The sequence below is a fragment of the Trachurus japonicus genome, chromosome 14 (genome assembly GCF_045865225.1).
Source record: "Trachurus japonicus isolate A0001 chromosome 14, Traja_1.0".
Classification (NCBI taxonomy): Eukaryota; Metazoa; Chordata; class Actinopteri; order Carangiformes; family Carangidae; genus Trachurus; species Trachurus japonicus.
In genome coordinates this window covers 13535738-13559580 of record NC_140920.1, presented here as the reverse complement: position 1 = coordinate 13559580, position 23843 = coordinate 13535738, and the positions used below count along the sequence as shown (strand labels likewise).

At 43.0% G+C, this 23843-nt stretch overlaps 1 protein-coding gene across 2 annotated transcripts; it reads right to left on the bottom strand.

Annotated features, from left to right (window-relative positions):
• Window positions 1-2211: 2211 nt before the first annotated feature.
• LOC146974400 (gap junction delta-2 protein-like) lies at window positions 2212-22149 on the bottom strand. Of its 2 annotated transcripts, XM_085797681.1 has the most exons (3): window positions 20607-22149; window positions 18663-18719; window positions 2212-4663 (listed from the first exon to the last, which is right to left on the bottom strand). In XM_085797681.1, the coding sequence occupies exons 1-3, from the start codon at window positions 20675-20677 to the stop codon at window positions 3796-3798; spliced, it is 996 nt and encodes a 331-aa protein (XP_085653807.1). In that variant the 5' UTR covers window positions 20678-22149; the 3' UTR covers window positions 2212-3795. The 2 variants fall into 2 exon arrangements, with proteins under 2 accessions (XP_085653807.1, XP_085653808.1); XM_085797682.1 differs by lacking the exon at window positions 18663-18719 and having other exon boundaries at window positions 20607-22140.
• Between the last annotated feature and the right edge of the window lie 1694 nt (window positions 22150-23843).

Sequence of the window (23843 nt, the reverse complement as noted above, 5' to 3'; positions counted from 1 at the left end):
CCATTTTCGATAAATATATCGAAGGTTTTGTCTTTATAGTTATTTTGATATTATTATTTAGTGGTTGGCTCGCCCAGCATTTCCTAGTTTCGGTTTCCTGGACGCTGCCCGGCGGGTCATGGGAATAACGCCGCCGGATCGCCGTTTATGGTCCGAACTACGACGGTATCAGATCGTCTTCGAACTTTCGACTTTCATTCTTGATTAATGAAAACATTCTGCAAATGTTGAGGTTGAGGTTGAGCAAATGTTTTCGCTTTTGTCCGTCTTGCGCCAGTCAATTTCACCGTGTGCGTGGAGGCTCATGGGAAATGTAGTGTGAAAACTCCTTATAGTCCCTTTAAATAATATGAATTACTTGTAGTGAATCATGCAGCTAAGATGATTGATTTCATTTCTCATTCAATAATGTTCAGAAATACTTTTTAATTTATAAACTTTGAATAAAGTACTCTGCAGGTAGAAAACTCAGCTCTAAAAATGGCATTGGTTGCTATGCTCACTCCCAGAGTTTGAAATCAAATGGCAGATAACACTGTGATATTAAAGTGCTGCTTTGTAATTTAAGGCACCTATAGCTTCTGCTGCGTTACCCGTTTTTTCATCAGATTAGTGCGAGTGATGATTATATTATTACATCTGAAGGAATCTTACTGTCTGTACCTGTTATTTAATTCATACTCCTGCTGCAGTACCAGGGGAAAAATCCCGGCGCAGCGCGTTTCTAACTTTCACCAGGAATGAGTCTAAACTTGAACGTGTTCTGTGGGTTGACGAGCTGCTGTGGAGCGACAGCAGGAGACACGGTGCTGTGCTGTTTCTGCCCTTCAGTGTCTCTGGTGCTTAACATCATTACTGCCCTCCTGTCACCACAGCAACCGGCCTGTGGTGTGCGTGTTTGTGTGTGTGTTTGTGTGTATTTGTGCATGTGTGTGTGTGTGTGTGCTTGTTGATGTATATGTACATCACACACAGCAGTGAGTCAATCACAGCTATCCTCATGTCAATAAGAACACAGTGTGGCATCTAAGTGAATGAAGAACCACAACAGGATTCATTACTTTACATCCTATCAGACAATCAACTTTATTAACACACCGCTCCATCACCCTCGTCTCTCTTCCTCTTCTTCTTCTTCTTCTAGTCCCACTATGGCTTCTGTTGTTCTCCTCCAGGACACGGCCACACTGAGGGTTTAATAACACTAAAAGGTTTGCCGCCCCCACACCTCTCTCTTCTCTCCCCCGGTAACCTCACTCATTACTGAAATGAGTGATCGAGCCTCCAATCAGGCTCGAGTCAAGTTGAGCCTGAGAAACAAAACAACAATGTGAGTGTCACTGTGTTAAAGTTCTCAGGGTTAAATGTAGTTTCATTGAAAAAAAAAAAAAAGTCTTTCCTCTGGAGTTTTATGTCATGAAAGTGAACAGGTTAAATCTCTATAATTTAGCAGCAGAAACTCAGGGAGTGCTCTAATGTATCTCTCTGAGATGTATCGTTTCACTGTGTTCAATAATAAATGTTTCAGCAGATTTTTTTGAATCTGAGCAGCTGAGTGCGGTGCACTCTGCACTCTGGGTTGTTCACACCCACAGTCTGTTCTATACGTCATGAAAAGCTACAGTATATATGTCATGTAATAGTAATACTCCACTGTCATGTACAACACCAGTGGTGGACAGTAAAGAAACATGTGTTACCAGAACTGTCTTTAAGTGCATTTACTTGTACTTAAGTTCAGTATTTCCTTTATCTCATTTTCTATAAGTCAGCTCCACTACACTGAATTTTGAAATTTTATACTTTTATTCTCTCAACTTTATTCATGAGTTATAGTATCTTTGCTGATAAATATTTTACCCACCAAACATATGATGAACTTTTAAAATGTGACATTTTTATTGCTTTAACAACCCAACTGTGTGTCATATCGATGTCATTTTCTCCACGCTGAGCAGCAAATACAGTAGAAGGCAACGGAGTCCAATAATGTAATAAATCATAATTTAACTTGCACAAAAGGCTTTTATCTGCATTATAACTGCTTTGACAGTACAGAGAGTTCATGCTTTCAAGCAGCAATGAGCAAGTGCTGAGTGTAGTGTTGTGGTACAGTATTTGTTTCTCCTGAATGTGTAATTGTGCTATAGCTCTCAACAGCCTGGTCAAAGTCAAGTGGCAGCAGTAACACAGAACAGCCAGAGTCACTGTTTTGCATAATAATTTATTCACATATTATTTTTTTCACATACTATATATTATTATTGCTGCAGTTCTGGAGCCTTTCAGTGATTCACTTTCAATATTCCCACAATGGGATTCTATGATATCTCTTTATATTTTTCATCTTCATGCATGCTGAGTATTACATTTCACAAGAGCAGGATGCAAATAAATAAAACAGTCTCTTTTTAAGTACATGTCATAATCTATCCATTCTATTAATGCTTCAGTAACATGCCTTTTTCAAAGTCCATAGGGGGAAAACACTTTTCGGAACATATACTCTCCATTAGAGGGTGAAGGCTTAACAAAGAGCACATTAATAATACATATTGTTAAAGCTGGCAATCTATGATTAATCTTCATTACCACCCAAACCCCTGTTCCCCCCATCCAAGTGAAGCCCATCTACACCGCACAGGGAAAAGGCTAACTGTAAGTATTACATTTCATCTATGTACAGTAACTCTGAAATATGGCACCAAATCTGCTTTGTGAAAAAAAGCTTGAGGTTACACGTTAAAATATTTGTGACTACAATACTTTTCCTGTTTAATTGAAAAAACCTTTATGTAACTCTGTTTCTGCCCTAAGACAGCGATCGCACTTTACAAGTCGAAGTGGAGACACTGGCACACATTTGAGTGGTTTCTGAGAGTAAACAGCATACCTCGCAGGCAGCAGGAGCCCTGCAGTGCATTACACAGTGTTGAGAAAAAAAAAAAACTAACTCGTCCTCTTTGCACCATGTGTCTCACTGTGAGCAAAGCTCCTGGGCAAGGTCAGTCTGTGGTCTGTCTGGCACCTTATACAACAACATGAAGAATATTGACATTTCTAAAAAAAAAAAGAAAAGAAAATGAATGAAAATAAAAATAGCCTGTAACACCGACGACAAACACTGTGATCCAGTCAATGCTCAGTGTACGTTTCTTAGAATATGTTTTAAAAGGTGCTTGTTTGTCTGCTGAGTGGCTTCACTCAGACTATGGACAATGAGAAATAACACTATCTTTCTCTCAGTAGCTCAGATTAGCTTAGCATTCAATTTTCTCTCTCAAAGTCAGAGATTGGCTTTTTTTTCCCACACACACATGCGTATGCATGCACACGCTTAAGCTCTTGCATATGCACGCAGCTGGAAACTGAGGGGATTATTTCTGACCTACAGCAAAGGCAAATAATGAAAAACTTCAGATAATTCAACCTCAGACTATCTTTACAGTATTTTAATTTAATTATTAGTAATTGCTCAGTTTCATCTGTTGGGTTCTTTGAAGGCACCTAGTGTCACCTAGGCAGAGAAGAACTCTCCAGCGTGTAAGCTTTAGGTGTAAGCTTTGTTACGGCAACACAGTTGCCTTTTGAGGAAGGTGAGTCTTCTCTCTTCAAGTGTCAAAGTTTGTACTTTGTGAGTTGATGCTTCATTATGACTACACACAGTCTGTCTGTGCTCCTGAATAATAATGCAGTGGTGAGTCTTGTGCCCTAATGATCGGGGGTCCGGGGCCATGGAAAAGCTCTTCTCCAAAATGTAAGAGGTCCTGGAGCCCCCAGGCAGAGGAGCCTCTGTCAGACGTAGGCTGACTCACTGGACTGGGTCCTGCCCAGGTTGGGGGCCTGGGACAGGTGTGAAACATCCTTCTTGCGCACTTCACAGATGGACTTCCTTCGGGCCTGCACCCCTCGGACGGCGGTCTTTATCTTCCTCCAGCCAAGGTGGTTGAGCTCAGCCAAGTTGAGCAGCACACAAATGCCGCTCACCGCGAACATAAAGACCAGAAACACGGTCTTTTCTGTGGGGCGAGAGACGTAACACTCCACCTCCTTCACGCACGGGTAGCGATCACACTCAAACATCCCAGGTACGTTGAAGCCGTACAGGAAGTACTGGCCGGCCAAAAAGCCGATCTCCAGCACGTTGCGGAAAACCACCTGGATGACGTAGAAACGCGAGATGCCCTCCTGCCGTCGCACTTTGGAGCTCTTGTGTGTCTGAGGGAGCCCTCGGGGTCCGTTAGGGATCTCCTTGACCTCCAGGCAGTCGTGGTCCTCCTTGCTGCTGTCGGGGTGCACCAGGATGCCGTTGATGTTGCGAGAATGGAGCTTGCGGGCGTGATGGTCGTGATGACCTCGGCCGTGGTGACCGTGACCGTGGTGATCCATGTAAGGGTGCAGGAGCGAGTAGCTTCGGTCTCGTGCTTTGGCCGACTGGTGGACAGAGTATGTGATGAAGCACAGACTTGGCGTGCACACCAGGATGATCTGAAAGACCCAGTAGCGGATGTGCGAGATGGGGAAGGCCTTGTCGTAGCAGGCCTGGTTGCAGCCGGGCTGCATGGTGTTACAGATGAACATGATCTGCTCATCCTCGTACACCTTTTCTCCCACTATGCCTACTATCAGGATACGGAAAATCACCACCACAGTCAGCAGGATCCTGCAGAGAGACAGAGGGAGAAGGAAAGGGCGGTGAGGGGAGGGGGTGAACGGGAGAAAGACAGAATCAGTTAATGAGGAGCAAATACGCAGAGGTTCAGGAAATATCTGGGTGGGACACTGACAATGTAATGATCGCCTTGGTTCAGTCTAATCTAATTGGTGATTGGATGTGGAGTATTTGAGCTTTTTCACCTTATACATGTCAGAGGGAGTCGCACCTACAGTATATCCATGTGTCTGTATGTGTATGTGTATGTACATGAAAATGTGTGTGTGTGTGTGTGTGTTGCCACTCAGCTGCCGTCACAAAGAGCACCACAGGATCGTGGAGATCCAGATAATGTGCACTCATGGGTTCACTGATTATAAAGGACTGAAGCAGGAGGGGCTGTCAGAGGAGGAAGGTGATTACATACTCATCATCAGGAAACGAAGCACTGCATTCAGTCGTATCAGCATATCGTTGCACATAGACACTTACATTGTGACTGCAGTGTTGTCAAATGCACTGGTACAGTAGCTGCACTTTTCACAAATTGTTAATCCCTGGCTTTCATTGTATGCATTTCTTTACTGTTGCAAAGCTATTGATTTAAATATTGAACTTTTATACACGGTTTGTCCCCAACTTGGACGTCAAGTGATTGAGGAGGAGTTGGTGAGTCAACAGTGTCACAGCTGCAGAGCTTTTAGGGGTTCATCATCTGTCTCACAAGATTAGATACTAAAAAAAAAAAAAAAAATCAGTTCCCTCACATCTGCAAAGACACAGTCAGCTCCTGCTTCGGGGGGCAGAATATGGATATTAGTTAATAGCAACCCGATGCTGAACCGTACAGGAGGCATCTCTTTAAAAACTTGGGGGACTTCCCATTGAGAATCGTTAGTGCGCTGCTGCAGTAAGAGAAAGCTGCGTCTGAGGGGACATGTAGGAAGAAGAGAGGAGAAGAGAGCAGTGCAGCTGCTGCTGTTCGAGGCCTCTGAGAGACTGGTGCGCTGTAGTGCTCTTCTTCTGGTGTCGATCCAGCACAGGCACTGCGGAGGAGGACAGAGGCTTTGGGGCTGCACCGTCAGCTCTTTATAATGAGCGAGGAAAGCCTGCACATCATGGGGCTCCCCGGTATTTATGCCACAATGTTAGTGGATGTGCATGCTCCCTGCATGGAGGAGCCAATTACCGAGAACACAGTTGTTACCAAGCAGCCGAGGGCCACACAAGGCAACTACAGGGACAAATAGATGTGAATGGATGCGACCAGTCGGGGTAAACGGCAGCTATGACAACATAGAGGTGATGTTAGGTGCTTCATGTGCATTTTATATACGTGCAGGAGAAGTTGGCCTTTGTTCTGTTGCTTTTATCATCATGTAAAAATGAGATTCATTAGTGTATCTTTTAGTGACTCAAAGATGCCCACATCTGCCTGCCACGGCCGGTTACCACAGCAACCAGCAAATTACTGAAAGGTAAGGTTGTGTGAGTGCAGGGAGAGAGAAAGAGAAAGAGGAGGGGCAGCGGTGGGCACAGAGAAAAGTTTTCTCATTCCTTAGGGAGTGAAAAAATAAACGTCTTTGAATGAGGCGATCAAGGAGGCAGCTTGTGAGATGGGTCTGAAGGTAGAGAGGGAGAAGCGGAGAACATGTGTTAGTGTGTGAAACAGACTTAAAATAGAGCAGCGTGCCACTGCAGGACTGTTACTGCTCCACCTGCGAGTGCAGTGCACACCCACCGTGTGTGTTTTAGTGTGAGAAAAGACAGACACGAGGACACGGAGACAAAAGGGGGGGGAGGTATAGAGTCAGCCATGTGTGTGGCTTGTGCAAAATGGCAAACGTGTCCGGCCGTCTGTGCTCGGAGCAGCTGCGAGCAGATACGCTACACTGACTTTCACTGGGCTCAGAAAATCAGCAGAATAAAGCTTCTCTGCACCTTTGGTCTTCCAGAAGTGAAATGCAGGGTCGGGTCTGTGATTTAGGTAAAGACATTCAGTCACTCTCTGATCCTTCGCTGTGAGCCCCGTGTATCCCCCTTCATTGGTCTTTTGACAGCAGTGGATTTGACCCGAGGGCTGTTATTGATGGCGCTCTGCACCACGAGGAGTCATTGGAGGCGTACTGCGCACTGAGACAGAAATCTGTAGTCGAGGCCGCACATTTACATGCAAATACGTGTTTAAATAACATGTGAAATATGAAACTAGCTCATGTTCAGTGTCAGTTTGAATCTGGGGAGCTGGACGCTGATTTATAACAATGTTAAAGGCTGCTAGAGAGCGGCTTACAACATGGCTGCGCTCACTTTCTGCTTCTATTCAAGGTCTGCATTTTCTCATGCCAGTGATTATTACTACACCATAATAGCATTAACTAAATGTCAGTAAGTCTGCCTGCTATCCACATCTCTGTGTAATGACACAAGCTCATACACCGAGAAGACCTTCCCTTCCATGGCAAAAAAGTAATTAAAATTCTCTCAAATATCTTTTTTTATCATCCAGACTAACAGATGGTTGTATTTAAAAAAATAAAATACAACACCACTGTCCAGTAAAGTGGCTATTCTTTATGTTCTGTGGAGAACAATGACTCATCCTAATGCTGTATACCACTGACGAGACTGTAGCTACTGTACTGCAGGCTTGTTGCAATCTGCACACATAGGAGGCTTGTCTCATTTTAGCCAATTTCTTTTTTTAAACAAACAAAAAAAACATTTTAAAGTGTCGTTCCTCACATGCACGTGTGTGTCCACTTTTATCAACACAAACTCTGCCAGGGACCCAAAACACACACAAATAGATTAAAAAATGATGTTTGATGTGTGTAAAAATCAAAAAAAGAAAACTGTTGTGATAATCAATAAAATTACTACAGTTTCATTAATTGATGATAATCAATGATTGTGCTTAAAGCAGAAGTAAGCAATCCGGTCATTTTGGCTAACTTTCGGTCAGGAGTTAGCAGGCCCCGCCCTCGTCCCTACGTCACCACATTCACGCGCATCCCTTGGCTGCACACACAGAGAGGACCGCCCCTTTATGGCGTTCTCTCTCCTCATTGGATAAAGGTTGTAGGATACAAGGAAAGTTTTCTCCTCGGCTTACAGCATAGCAGAGTGACTGACAGACCCGTGTTTCAGACCAAACACTCTATATAAGTGATTGCTGTCGGAAGATATAACTATTTAAGACTTATATTAACACAAATATTCCGCTTACTTCTGCTTTAATTCAGATTTAAATAAAACAAACAAATTTAATGTGGTTTCATCCAATCTCTTTCCCACTGCCACTAAAAGCATTATTAATCCAAGGTTTTAAAATAACCAACGTTAATGAGATGCTGTGTGAAAGGCCACACCAGCACACTTGGTTTCCTCAGCTTGTTTGTCCATGATGTAAAAATAAAGTTATTACTTGAAATGAAACATCCTCTGTGTATTCACCACCAGACCAGCTGGGACCACCAGACCAGGACTGAACCTGTGTCTCCTCCCTGCTGCAAGTTTTTGATGCACAGCTTCACAGGGATCAAAAGTAATGATGCATCCAGGCACCATGTGTTTATCAGCATGACACTGCTGCAGGAAACAGAGCGTTTTGCTGGGATGGATGTTGATGATTGAAGGAGAAGTGTAAAAAGTTAATCATGAATCCACAGAATCACACTTCTTTGCTTTAATTTATGTAAATGCTTGTGACAGACTGTGTCGGTTTAACAACATAGGCCTACAGGCTGTTAATGAGAAGAAACAGGCAATGTATGTATTTCCCCTCTTAAATCTTCCACCGATCTTTTATCAGCCCACTTTTATGGGATGTATTTACAAGTAACCGTTGACCACCTAAAAGCACAAACCTAGTAAAACTGACTCAGCTTATGTGCTAATTTTCTAAATGGATGAGTGGTGGTGGACTGATTGAATGTTGAACACAAAGAATTTAGGTTTTGTTTCTCCAGAGAAAATACGACACGTCCTGTGACTGAAATTTCACCACCTGCTGACATGAGTGAGTAATAATCTCAACCAGAGAGAGAGAGAACTATAATTGCCCACTTGCGAAAATACTTATGGTCTTCTCTTAGATGGGGAACTTTTTCAAAATACTGCGGATATCTGTCCACACTTGTTTGTTGAGCAGTTTTATGTCGTTAAAAAAAAAAATCAAGACATTGCAAGTATTGAATGTTGTGCTTGTTTGTGTTTGTGGGCATGTGTGTGTCTGTGTGTGTGTGTTTGTCTATGTGTGTGTGTATGTGTGTACTGGACTGCTGGATAACAGGATAATCAGCACGGAGCAGATTGCTGCATTAGCAGAAAGCGGTGGACGAAGGTTATCTGCAAACATCAGTGTTTTAAGTTCTGCAGAGTAACGAGCCAATACTGTACATTAGAGCAGATTGGGGGCAGGATAGCCGCGAGGCCTAAACCTGCAGAATATTTAATAACATCCATAAATGATGAAAACGATTTTAGAATTTTTAGCGTCTCAGACCCTGAGGGGGGGTGAATATGAAAATAAAACCAATCAGAGAGTTGATTCAAAAAGGACAACATGGAGAAGATGCAGGCTCTAAAAAACGCTGCACTCTCTTGTTCCTAAAAGTTCCCTAAGTGGGGGATAAATTGTCTCTAACATCAGTCACCACTCACCGCCTCATTTATCTGTCGGCTTCCTGGAGGACCTCCACTCCTTTTCTGAGACCTGCTAAATCCCCAACACCGAGCCAGAGATTTCATGAGATTTGAAAGAAAATTAATCTGTCTTTGGCTCTGACTTGGGCTCACATGTGAAGCTTTTACTTTCTTACGCTGCATCACTGACGAGCTGGCAAATTCTTTAAAAACAGCAGCTCATCTGGAGGAAAACGAGGTGAGGGAGGTGGTGCTCCACTCTGTCGGCAGCTGACTGACCTGTAAGATTGTGTGTATAATGTAACGGTAGCTGCTCTTCAGCTGGTGTGTCGGCTGGACATGCAGGCTTCGTCTTTCCCAGAGGCTTTCACACACACACAAACAAACACACACACACACATACGTTCATTCATAGAGCAGCTGCTGTCCCCTGCCTCCAGGGATAAAAACGACCCCGAGCACAGCAGCAGATGCACTGGGAAACACACACACACACACTTTACTCTCTCATACACACACACATTATGAATACAAATCACTCTTTACTTTATCTGAGTCTATAGTGGCAAACATGCAAAAGGTGTATCTGCATATACACATGGCATGCCTACACAGACAGTCCTCTGAAGGACCGAGTGGAGTTTTATCTGTGGAAGGACCCTGAGTAAAAATATTCCTCCCGCCCATACACTCTCAATAATAAGCTCCAGTGATTGCTGATGGCAGCACATAATGAATAAAGACCTTACCAGGCAGAGAAATTAGGCAGCTTAATTACCAGAGTGCAGACATTTCTTTCCTCCCGCCCCTCATCTATTGCTCGTCCCTCAAACTGTTTTGGTTTAAGGTCTTGCCCACGTATCAGGCAGACGTGCATGACCGCCTGAGGAGCCACTAAGAGCCGGTGTGACGAATACATTAATATAAGCCAAACGCGTGTGTCTTCATCTGCGGTGGTCACTTATTTCTGACGTCCTCTTCAAATACTTTATCAGGAAGGTTCTCCTGAGAGAATAAACCATGGATAGTTTCAGAACAACTCTTTGGTATTTGTGATTTTAGATTAAAAAAAAAACATGACTGTATTTCATTTTGTAAATGTCTTTTGTGCCACGACAGAGTCAACATGTGCAAATGTAATGATCTCTTTCTCTCAATATGTCTGAAGGAAATGGCATCCAGCTGTTTATGGAAAAACAAAGGATGTACAAAAAGTTAAATGGGCGGGGAAACTCTACAAGTAACTGCCCCAGTTGTCCCTAATCTGACACAGAGGACTTGAGATATGATAATACATTAACACAAAACTTCAGATGCCAAAGGTTTCTGAACTCTAACTGGAAACAAATGGACAACACAACAACTGTCCAAAGCTGAGAGACGTTGTGTTTGAAGAAATCCCAGACAACTTTTCCATTACAAGTCACCGCACGCCCGACCATGCACGCTGATGATAATGTAGTCTACACCAGATGCAGCCTTCCTCCATCCCCATTTGTCTTGATGCCATCTAAAATTAGCCTTTCATCTAAAATTGCGCTTTCATCTCAATTCCAGCTAAGACAGGCAAACATTATGCAGAAGTGTTTCTATCTAAAACAACTTGAGAATTAAAAACCTTCAAATGAACGGCATCAGCGTTTTTGCTTTGGTTCCTATAACCACCAAATTTTGCTGATCGCATCAATATATGATTTTAGAATATTCAATAAATGTATCTGGAGCAGTGAACACTTCTCCACAATTAATGCCGTTTTCATGGTAAATATAAAGCAGGATATGGGTTCTAGTTCAGTGTGAAACACCAACCCGAAACACAAAGCATTAGCTAGAGAAATCTTATCTGCAGAAAGGATCTATTTTCACTAACTCATTTTCTCTATACACCTAACTTTATCAGCAGTAAAGACAGGCGGCCCCTCACTTGCACATAGGCTTTAACACTGTATTACATCTCCAGTTCTGTAATAAGCCCCTTGTTTTAGGTGCAGTTGTAGGAAAAGAAGCTGCCTCTCAAACTGAGTTCATCAGCACAGATTTGTTTGGCGAATCCACAATGAGTGTAAATGGAAGGCTATATAGACCTATTAGAAACATACACATCTGAATAAATCTGAAGTTATGTAGTTTAATATATTACGGCTAGATAGTTTCCCCCTCTCTTAAAGTTGTGTTTAACTGGAGTTACATGTTTAACCTGATGGTAAATTCATTATGTCTGCTGGAGTTGTCGCCATGATTTATTAACAGGTTTATGAGTCATGTGACCGAGGCTTTTAATACGTATGATGATGAACGCCGTGTGGAGTCAGTGTGGCGCAAATCTGCTCCCATAAAGATAATCTGATCATAAAGGAGACAAGCAGCTCATGTGGTGTTTGATGCCGCAGTCAGACTGGCAACAGCGAACCAGGCGCTCACAGAGCTGACACGACTTCTCCTCCTCAGCCGTAATGGTCACTGACTCGGCTCACTAGGCATTGCCCCACTTGGCCAACTGGTGCAGCACGGAGTCAAAGATGGAGGATTCAAGGATGTAGAAATAAATCTGACCTGACATGAACAATGAAATGTTCATAATTGTTTTTGGTCTGAATGAACGTTTCTTTGACCAGTCGCACTGAAACGCTGGTTGTTTTATGATGATTTTCAAGTCCACATGTAGTTAATTTCAATTCACTGTAGCTACTAGCACGTCCTTCAGAGAGTAAAAAAGTGAAAAAGATGAATGACGTACATGTACATAAATGTAACTAACCATGGCCACCACAAGGTCTCATTTCAGCGTTTGTCATTTCGCAACAGCCAGTTTCTTTTAGTACTTTATCTGTTCTGAACTAATCCCAGCATCTTTAACCTTCAATTCCACATATAAGTATTTAAAGAGATGTAGGCGTAGATGTCGAATATGAAATTACATGTCTAAAAAGGTCACTATTCACAATTTCCACTAATGTGTAATCTCTATATGAAGTTAATAATAAAAAAAAAGTGTGGCTGAATAAGTAATACTTGTGTTCTTCTGAGGCACATTTATTCTATTTTCAGCCACATGTAAGAAAGCTGTTAACAGAACTGTGATCTATAATAATGTGATTAAATTAATATGTTGCAAACGGTTGCCTTTTTCACACATGTGCACAGATTTGTGGTCATGAAATGTAAAAAAAAAAAAAAAAATTGAACACACTTCTTTTGGTTCAGTTTTTGATCTCCACCAGCTCTGTAGCAGCTTAATGCTCAATTATGTTATTCAGCTGGTCACTAACTTTATCGGTCTGTTTACAGAGAAACACACAGCACAGATGTGAAAGACAAGCTCCATAGATATGAGGGGAAAAGCAGAATCAGGTTTTTTTTTTCTAATTTAGTGAGGCCTTCAGCATCATATGTAGTTTTTTTTCTATCCTCTTCGTTATACAGCTTTAAGAATAAACACCTCCACTACATGGCCCATATATAAATGCCATTAGATAAGCTGCGTATTTGCTGCTGTAATGACATCGAGGATCGCATGTCAAAACATCCACTTCTGACTGAAGTGCAAACGTCTTAAGGCCACAACAACAACAACAACAACAACTTCTCCTTCACTTATGATACTCACAGACTTTTCTGGCAGATTATTCATGTTTCTTCCGCTGTGATTAAAAAAAGAAGAAAAAAAAACCTGGCTGTCGCTCATAACTGTTGCCAGAACTTTCTCCCTGGCAGCTCATCTCTGCTTCACCATGAATTAAGTTTGACACTTTTAATTCCATCATAGCTTGAATTTGATTTGTCACCACACTTCAAGTGTACATTTGAATCAGCAACCTACTCTGAAAAGCACTCTGACGCTAACACCATAAAGACAACACATCACAGCACTCCCCATGTGTAATGGTTTACTGTAGTCATGCACTATCATTATGAGGATAGCTCACTGTAATTAGTGTACTCCTTACATTAATGAACTCCCTTGGCAATTCAGTACAAATGTTTGCCTTTGAAGTACATCAAGGAAAACATAACGCTCAGAAAATGTCACGAGTAAGTTGCTGTACATTCTCTATCTTGCAAACCAACCTTTGTTTTCTCTTAATAAAATAAATGTTTGTATTAGTCAATGCATTTGACTCTAATGAAACAGTGTGGTGTTCATTGGACTATATTAATCATGTTCCCATTATAACACACACACACAGCTCTTCACTTCAAAACCAAAGACTAAATAACCACTGAGTGACTCAACTGCAATTGGCATTATAGGAAACATCTGGATGTATTTCTACTAAGAAATCCACAGGTTTAAAACATATTATATTAACTTAAATGCAGCTCAAATCATGGCCTCAAATATACCTGTGGATTTGAGAAAACTTGTCCCAACCTAAATAAATAATTCCCCCACAATCATTGTAATAAAAAACATTTAAGCTATGTATAGGGAGACATTACACGCCTGGTAAAGCGCATACACACACCATCGATGTGTTGCTGAAATGAATAATAGCCTGTGCTGAATGAAAGCTGAGGTCAGCTTTACTGGCTAAATCCCTCCCCGTCAAACAGTTTAATCAATAACATTCAACATCGGGGATTGCTGCACAAATAAACTAATGACAACTCTGGATGCTCAGAAAAATGGTTTAATTTGAAAGACAGTCCCGCTCCTCGCCACAGGATGATGGATTACTAATCCTGTCGGATGCTGAGATACAGCCGCCTTTGTTTAGCTTCGTAACACAATCTTCCCAGACGGTATAGATTTTATCCAGGGAGATGACCATTAATGACACATGAAATATACTCCAGTTTACTATTAGAGAGCGTGATGCCCTCAATTGAAGTAGAGTATTTCTACACGTCAAATTATTTTGGGAGAAGTAGGGTGCCCTTCTCAAAGTAGGGTACCTCCTTCTTGTGGATATCCTGACCTATTTAGGAAAAGTGGAGAGAGCACAAATACGTGCATGAAAACTTCAGGAGTGAACAACTTCGGGGCAAAGGAGGAGCAAACTGTCATTTCGTCTTTACAGCCAACAAACAGAAGCGTAGATATATTTGGTTTCGTCAAGCCTTTCAAGTCTGTCTATTCTTGTTCTGTTTTTACTTATTCATTTGTCTATTTTTATTCCTGTACCATATGAGCAGAGTTAAAGACCAACGAGGTATTTTATGTATATAAATCACATCCTCTGCTGCTCTTTGTCCACTCCATTAAAAGGCTGGTCAAAACTGCATACATTTTTGATGAGTGGCTTGAAATGGAGCACAACTTAGAACAAGGGCCACATAACACCCATTAAGATTTTATGAAGTATTTACAATGTTCAAGCGGGGAGTGATAGGTGTTGAATAATAGATCGTTTAACTTTGTTATGCTGAAAACATAAACTGATGAGCCTTCATTCACCATAAATATGCGGTATTTCTTTTTTTTTTTCAAATCCAAATTCTAAAAATCACTATTATTCTCATAGAAGTACAACTTACGACCTAATGTGCTTCAGTGTGTCTCTGTTTTGTAAAGGTGCTGTTTATTCAGCCAAACCTGCACTGCTGTGTTTGCATTGACTGCATGTAATTTCTCAAAGAACAGCAACGCCTTCACTTTTTAGGAGCCACAGCGAGGGCGTTAGATTCAGATGAACATGAAATTAAGGAACACAAAAGGTCTTGTGTATTTTTAGAAAACCATCTCAATGCAGCACACACATATCGAGTTTGTATTGTGTGTGTGTGTGTGTGTGTAGACAGTTTCCTCAGCAGCAGGGTCAGGCAGCAGCTCCAGAGGAACGAGCTCTGACACAGATTCTCCTCTGAACCTCTGCAGAGGGAAAACTTCTCCCTTCCTTCCTCTGTCTCCTCTCTGCACTGTTTTTGATCTGCCTCTACAGTTGACATCCTCTCCTTCTCTATCTGTCCATCCAGCAAGCTTTATTTTATTTTATTTTTTATCTTCCGTAGATCACTCTAGTCCTCCATTATCTCTGCCTCTTCTTTTTTTCGCTCTACTTGTCTTTGGCACTGACCTCACTACGGCATTGCAGTGTAGGAGAAGATGCATCAACACACTTCCTTTCTCTCCTCCTATACCTGCAAGGTGAATAACTCAAACCCAAAGGCTTCATCCTCTCATGGTCGAACACTTAAGACTCACACTGGGACACACCTGTGGTCTGAAAAACATCTGAGCCCCGCACGAGATGTGTCTGTATGTGTTTATGATTGACTGCAGTATGTTGTAAGTGAGCATCATAGAGAAATGCTTAAAGTAGAAGGCAGAGCATTTAGATTTTCATACAGTATCCAGGGGAGACTGAGAAGTTGAATGAAAATGTATATATCTTCATCAAAATAAAACAAAAGTGACAGCTCGTATGGCAAGAGCGATAAGTCACAAAGACAAATGGCCTGAGATACTAGAGAAATGCCACATTGACTTGTTTGCAGCATTTTGTGGACAAATCTGTTTTGGACAAATCGAAAAAAAGTACAAGCGGGTTATTTGTCCAACTGGAACAAACATGTCATATTTGCACTAGAATGTATGTTGTGGAGGTGTTTGCAATGCTGGGGGACACCCGCGGAGGGAAACACTATATGAAGAGGTGGAATAATTGAAACGATTTGTATGTGACGTTGTTTAGTGTTGCACCACCAGACCTACCAGACGTGAACATCTCTGTCTTTCAACACTGGAATTACAGTATTTATAGTAGCCTATGAAGTATAAATAAACGAAACTTTGAGACATATAAAACACAACTGCAAACATTATCAAGGCTGCTGATCAGTCATATATTTTACACAAAAAATTGCTGTATATCATCAGCATCAAAACAAAAAATGTGTGTTGACGACATAAATCAGGGATGTAAAGCTCTATTGATATCACTGCATGTAATTCTGAAGGTGCTGTAAAGTGAAACCACAGTATCTGCAGAGAAATATTTGTAGGAAAAGTGCAAATAAAAATTCTGCCCAAAAGTCTTTGTGAGGTCTTTTAATTAAATGCACCTAGTATGAAATTATAGGCTGTGTCATCACCTGTTAGCAGACTACTTCTGTCCAGAGCAGAAACATGATTAATTTACCTAATTAAGACCCAGAGTGAGAAAGATTGTGATACTACAGTGATACAGGCTGCACTAAACTGCTGGTTATCCAACGCTGAAAACCACAGGGTCAAGATAAAACAGTAAAAAAAAAAAATTAAAAAAAAGGTAAATTGGGTTTGCGCTGGTTAATGAGGTCATTGCAGCCTTGACAATGATTTCGGTCACTGTATAGTCAAGATTACAGTCATTGGTTATCCATGCACACACCGCACATCACACAGTTAGAAGACAGGCTCATGGAAATCACAATACACAACATTAATCTTTGAATGAGTCATATTATGCAAGCCACCTGTGGTTAGTCAGAGGCACAGAAGCAACTCTCAATTTGTCTGTCTCTTTCATAGACCACAATTAAGCTAACCTATGCCACTGCGTATTGTCTGTCCATTTCTATTTTTATCACTGGTCTGTATTCCTAGGCTAATTATCTGTCCTATGCCAGGGCATAGGTTAGCTTAAAACCTACAATTAAGAAGGAGCTTAATTGTAGCTGGATTAGACAGTCTAGACATCCAACAATGCTATCTGACAGTGTCTCATGGTGGAAGTACATTATCCTCACGTTGCAAGAGAGAGGGTCGGCACTCAAACAGATGACTGACATGCAAATCGGTTCCAAAGTTTTGATGCAGGGGAGACTTTTCAGCCATGGGGAGATTTCACTGTTCTGTTCTTTGGAACTTCATCCTTGGAACTGCAAGCGGACACATGCAAACTCTTTTAAAAGACACTACACAAAGGCTGAACATCCTAATTGTGATGCCATCTAGCAGTTGCTGCATGCTCCGGCCACACCCTGTGAAGTGCAGGACTTCACAATGCACAACAGTGCAACAGTACATCAAAGTTGGTTGTGTTCACAAGTGCATTAGACCACACCTGACCGCACCCAACAACGCAGTTGGGTGTGGTCAGTGGTGCGACAGACTTGAACCTTTCAACCCATAGAGGTCAGTGCAACAATTTTGACTCCATACTTGAGTTAGTGTGGAGTTGCTCGTAAACAATCTAGGAGGCACCTTTACAGCACAAAACTGTGCCTGTGGTGAACAATTCTCCAACTTGCTGGTACATCCAAAAACATCATTCTGATTTAATGTTAAGTGTCACTGATTTCCTGACCATGCAGACACATGCTTAGGATTAGGAGTCAAGTCTTTATCTTTAGTAGTTTTTTTTTTTTAATTGCTAAAATTGTCTATGAATCTGACATCTAAGAATGGCTATCTACAAGTAAAAAGACAAGATCAAGACCACCACTTAATTTTACATGGATACACCCTAATCCGACGCTCCTCTGTCCACCAAACTGCATAACAATTCTCCAATACGTTGTTTTTAGATATCCTGCAAACAGGATAGCTAAAAGGCAAGGGTAAAAAGAAGTTCGGGGACCTAGATCCTAAAATAGCCACTCACGAAATACTGTGCAAACTGACTCCAAAGACAAGGTTTCTTGGCTCACATGGCATAGACAAGCAAAGTAGAAGAAGGGAACCTCATTGGGAAGCAGCTAATGTTACAGCTAATGCCCTAGGGTCAGCTAGAGAGACGTGTAGGACAAACACAGTCTGAGGGAAACCAAAACAAACAGGGATCCTTTACAGAGCATTTCACTGTAGTCGACACAGTAGCACATAGCTGTGGGCATCATAAAAAAAACTACTTCCTGTATGATCAAATGTCTTTACTTGGTCCAGTTAGGCTATGTCTAAAAAAATCTAATTTCATGTCATTTCAAAAGGTGGCAAATTCAACTAGTAGCCTATACTCTATCATATGGTGAACAAGAACTGGTGCATTAAGGACTGTTTCTAAAATGACCCGGAAAAGCATTGCTCATTTTACTGAATGTATTTAAGATATTCAGAAAAACCCTTTATAATGTTCAGCCAGCCAGCATGATCAACAAACAGCTCAAATTAAGCAGATAAGAGGATGGCGTTACCTCATTCACTATGACTTTTGAAAGAAGTAGCAGACAAATTGAGAGTTGCCTCTGTGCCTCTGAAAAACTGTAGGTGGCTTACACTCAATGAATCCTCCAAAGATTAATTTCCACCATGTTTTTTGTACCCTGTGCTTCCAGGGTATTGATACTGATTCAGCTGCCAAGACTGGATTTTAAAGCTGCATTAAGTAATTTATGACCACTAGGGGGCGGAAAGACTCCAGAACAAGTTCAGAACAGTTAGCAATTAGCTTATGGAAGTTGTTATGGCTAACATGTTAGCAAACAGTTGCCTACTTACATATCCAGTAGAAACAGAGCAACACGGACATCCCTTTGGTCTCCTTTTTCTGGCCACCTGTTGAATGTAATCCCAATATTCACTGGCATTTAGCCCCTGCTTGGTCTCCCAACTCATGAGAAAAATATGTTTATTTTCGTCTTACTAAAAGTCAGACTTTCTTCATGAGTTACTTTGGCTCTTTGCCATTTCACACTGCGTAGTTTTTTTTTTTTTTTAGCTTCTGTGCTGGGAGTAGCTGCCAACGATCATCATCGAAGCTAACATTGTTTTGGTTTTATCGCTCCGGGGAACCAAAACAATGAGCTGATAATAGCTGAACGTGGGATGTTGATTCTCAGTGGGAGCAGCGTCACTTCCTATCCCATAAGTAGAAGGGAGTCGTAGCCTATTTTAAATGGTACAAAATATCTAAATTGCTTAATGCATCTTTAAATCAAGTCAAAATGCTCCACTATATGCAGGTTTTCTTTCCGCAAGACTAGACCAGGTGATTTCATAGGTTTGCACACTTTCTACCGCCGAGGAAGAGCTTACTGAAATGACTTGGTGTAGTGTTTGGTTGGAAGGAAAATCTCCATCTTGCATGGATTTCAGATTCACAGGGTTTTGGCATTAAGTTGGCTCACATCATCTCTGTCGCTCTGGTGCAATTACAGTGTTGCTGATTGTGAAGGATATAGCCCAATCGCTCTGTGCAGTCAATGAGACAGTTTTCACTCCTTTAACATACACGCACACACGTACACACAAACACACGCGCACACACACACACAAGTTCCTACATATGCACACCCACCCACACACAGCTACTGGAACAGAGAGGTTAGGCCATGCCCTCGCTGCAGACTACCTGTGGTCTGGGGTAATGAGCACAGCAGTGCAGTCAAATTCATTGTCTCTGCAGCTTTGTGTGTGTGTGTTTTCTTTCTCCAGAAAAGTAATTTACAAATCAGAAATCTATACAGCCAGGTTTCACAGGCTAAATCATGTTGACTCTTCAGTTTTCCAAATGAGCATCCCAGTGGGACGTTTGGGTTGTGCTTAATGGGTGGAAAATTCCACTTTTGCTTTTAATTAATCACACAGAGATGATGTGGAGCATATTTTTCACACAGATTTTACAGCGTGTCTCCATGGCATGTCTCCACTGCTGATCAAACTAGAAGCTCATCTGTTCAACCCTCCACCACGAACCATTGTCAAACAAAATACATGTAAGTTTGATGATCAGAGCGTTACTGTGATGCAAATAAGAGCGTCTATATTCGCTAAGAACGAATCGAATGAACTTTGTTTTTTCCTGTAATTTTTCTCTCCAGTTCACACAGAGTTCAGATCCATTTACTCCCCTTTGATTTTAACTTCCACACCTGCTTGTTCACCATCCTTTCATCTACTGCACCTCTGCTATCCCCCTCACTCCCACTCCCCTCTCCTCCTTCTGTCCTATTGGTCTGTGGCCAACAGCATCAAGCGTAATCTATCAATAGCGAGGCTGTTAGGTAGTATCAACACAGGAACCTCTCTGAATTAACTATAATGCCCAGTAAAGCCTACTATTGATTATGTGCAATTAGTTTATCCCTTAACTAATGATGGCTGTGGAGGATAAGGGTGAGGAGAGCAGGGATGAGGAAAGGACCGGGGAGGCAGGAGTCACTGTGGGGGACTGGAGAACAGAGGAGAGCACTGGGACAAGTCTGAGGAGGGTGGTTTCTGACGGGATGCAATCAACTGACACATACAGAATTAGACACATATTTACACATATATATACACAGTATGTATGTGTGTTTGTGTGTGTGTGTGTGTGTGTGTATATGTGTGTATAAGGCACAATAAAACATCAATCAGCACATCAGTACAGAAAAGCTTGGATTAACAAAAGGAAGAAAAAAAAGGACAGCGACACCTTTACACACAAATCGATCAGTGTCTTACCTTCCAATCATAGTAGAGTGCTGCTGGACCGCCGCCTCCAGCAGCCTCTCCAAAATGGTCCATTCTCCCATGGTGATGGAGATGTGGCAGCGCTGTCAGGAGAAACACGACCCGGGGAGCTAACCCCTCTTTCACTGACAGACTCCTTCTTCTTCTTCTTTTTCCTTTTCTTCTTCTTTTCTTTTTCTTCTTCCTCCCAGGACCGGCCTGCGTTCTCGTGGACCTGCCGGCCAGCGGGGGTACACCCGGCACCCCCCCTTCACCCACCCCTGTCCCACACCAGCTCCCTCCTGACCTCTACACACTGACCTGGACGCTCGTCAGTGCGTCTTTGACTTTGTGTGTGTGTGTGTGTGTGTGAGTGAGTGAGTGTCTTCTCCCGGGCCTGTCCCGCTGCTGTGCTTCTCTTCCTGGTGGAGGAGAGGTGCTGAGCTGATTGCCTCCCCCTCCTCTTTCCCTCAGTCTCTCCCCCTCCCCTATGCAGTGATGCTTGTCCTCCCCCTGCCGCACCAGCCTGTTCTGCGCTACAGCATATGCTATAGCTCACCATATGACAGCCATGTTCACCCTCTCTTTTCCACTCGGCTCTCTTTGTCCCCTTGCTCTTCTCTCCTCTTCCTCCTCTGTCCCTGCCTTCGTCCTCCACCCTACCCCCAGGGCACTCCTTGTACTTTAGCTGCACTCCCTGCCATCAGTGCTGCTCTGCACTCGTCCTTGCATTGTGCAGGATCTTTTGCCTTTGCTGCACCCTTGCTCCTCTAACCTAAACACACACACCACATACAGATGATCCTCCTTGGCTCACCTCAGCAAACAACACCGTAACCACACACACAAACACACACAAACACACACACACTTGTGCTCGATGACAGCTCTGAATCCCACTCTCCCACTTCCTACTGAGGACTGCAGATGCACACCAGCACACAAAGCTCCTGCCTGCTGAATGTCATTTTACGACTGGAGGAATGGTCGCTCCCACAGCTCCGAGCGCTACAAGAACCCATAAAAACCTGCACACACACACACACACTCGGAGCTGCACACGCAAACACACTACCACCCAGCCCCTCAGTAATAAATCAGCTGCCTTGCTGCATCCAGTGAGGCTGAACCAAGGCAGCGCGCTGCAGACCTGCTGTCCTGTGTTGTCCCCCTGGCTAATTTCAGCACAGTCCAGTGCCCAGAGTCACGTCTGCCGCAGAGAGCAGGGATGAAAAGCTGTCCTGTGAAGCCTATTTCTGGGTTCCATCATCTTGCATCCCTTTTCTCTCTCTCTCTCTCTCTCTCTCTCCTCCCCTCTCCTCCTCCTGTTCTCCTTCAACCTCCACTCTCTTCCTCTCTCGCCTCCTTTGCTCACGTCTGTGTGCAGATCTCAGTGCTGCCAGCTACCTCTGTCTCAGTGTTCAGTCCTCATCTCCGCTTGGTGCTCCCTCTCCCTCTCTCTCTCCCTCTCTCTGTGTGTCTGTCTCTTTCTCGCTCATGAAATCACTCTATCTCTGTCTGTGTGAGCATGCAACAAACCCCCCTCCACTCCTCCTCCTCCTCCTCCTCCCCCTCCTCCTCCTCTCATAGATCTGTTCTCTCTCTTCTCCCTCTCTCCCTCCTTCCCTGCCTTCCTCCTCTGGTAAATGTGCTTGGATTGCTACCCTGATCGCTGCTTTACTTGTGCTTGCAAGAACGCCTCCCACTGTACTGCTGTGTCTGTTCCTGCCTGCTGCTGCTGCACAGTAAGAAGGGATTTGAGATCTAACCGTGCCTTCTGCCCTGTCTCCACTGTCATCCTTTGTTCCAGTCTGGAGGCTCGGCGGTGTTTCCCATGCTCTTGCTCTCTTTTCTCACTCTCCGCCACACATCATCCAGCCCATGCTTCCAGTAGGAGGATTACAGGAGAATCGTGGCTCTGCTGCTCCACCCCACCCCCCACATCTATCTCCTCCCTCTCTCCATCTTACTGTATTGGTGATGACAACACACCTATTTTACCCTGAGCCCAACCCTCATACCTTTTTTAGTATTTCCTCTCCCCATCTTTTCTATCTCTTCCTCGTTCGCTCCATTTCCCCCCCCTCTCTTCCATCACAACCTCCATGCTCTCTCTCCTCCTCTCAGGAGAGATCAGTGCTGTATTGTACTTTGCTGTGACATTGAAAGCTGCATTCATTAGATTTATATTAAGGTGGTGAGGAAATGGGATGGTCTCCCTCCATTACACACAGATACAGGAAGATGTACAGCATGAATTTAGTACACGCTCTTACAGTAGAAAACCCCCCATGTACTGTTGTCTACATCTAAGACCAGCAATGAGATAAACAACTAGAGAAATGTGAGCCCCCACATGTTTTTTTCTTCAAGAGATGAGTCACAGAAAGGTTTTCCCGTCTTGAGGACTGAGTCAACGTTTGCAGAAGTAAATGATGTAGTGCCGTGACATGAGACCGGCACACCAGAATTAAATCATGGCTCTGGGTGACAAGTTCAGTTCATTTGCACTGCGGTTGTTTTTAGTCACACTTCTTTGAATTCAGATTACATGCTTTTCTGGTTGACAGTTTCTTTGTTCTACAATAAGGTGCATGCCTTTGGGGCGCTTTGGAAATTCTTATACCGCCTTAACAACCTCAAATCCTGTGCTACTGTATTCATGAAAAAAAAGAGAAAAAAAAGCGCAAAAAGCATTGAGGTGAGCAAATTCATACTCACAGCCCTTACACAACAACCTCAACAGTGCATTAGAGATCGATCCATCTTGTTGTACACGTGCATGCACACATGCAAAATCCCTCTGTTGGTGTGAGTGTGCGAAAGAGTGGGGGAGACAGAGAGCAAAAGAGGATTTTGTCAGTTCAGCATCTTTAGTGGGGGGGATTTGGGGTCTTTCCCTCACCAAGGGCATATGGTGTAGGAGTGCTTTTGAGGAGAGGAGGAAGGCGTCGAGGCGGGCAGCGGGGTGTGATGGGTTTGGCGATCGGATCGAGGCTTGGGTCGCAAACAGAGCAGCTGAAGCGCTGGCATCAGCCGGTCGGCCCCCCGAAAGAGACCTCAGAGCTGGATGGCACATGAGTGAGAGAATGGCGCAGGTGTGTCTTCAGTGACCTAGAACAGCCGGCCCAGGCGTGCAGAAAGACCCACACTGTACTCACACAATCACAATGCATCACCACATACACTTACATGAATGGTAACATTAATGTAATTCATACTGGTGCAAGTGGGAGGGTCCTGATGCGG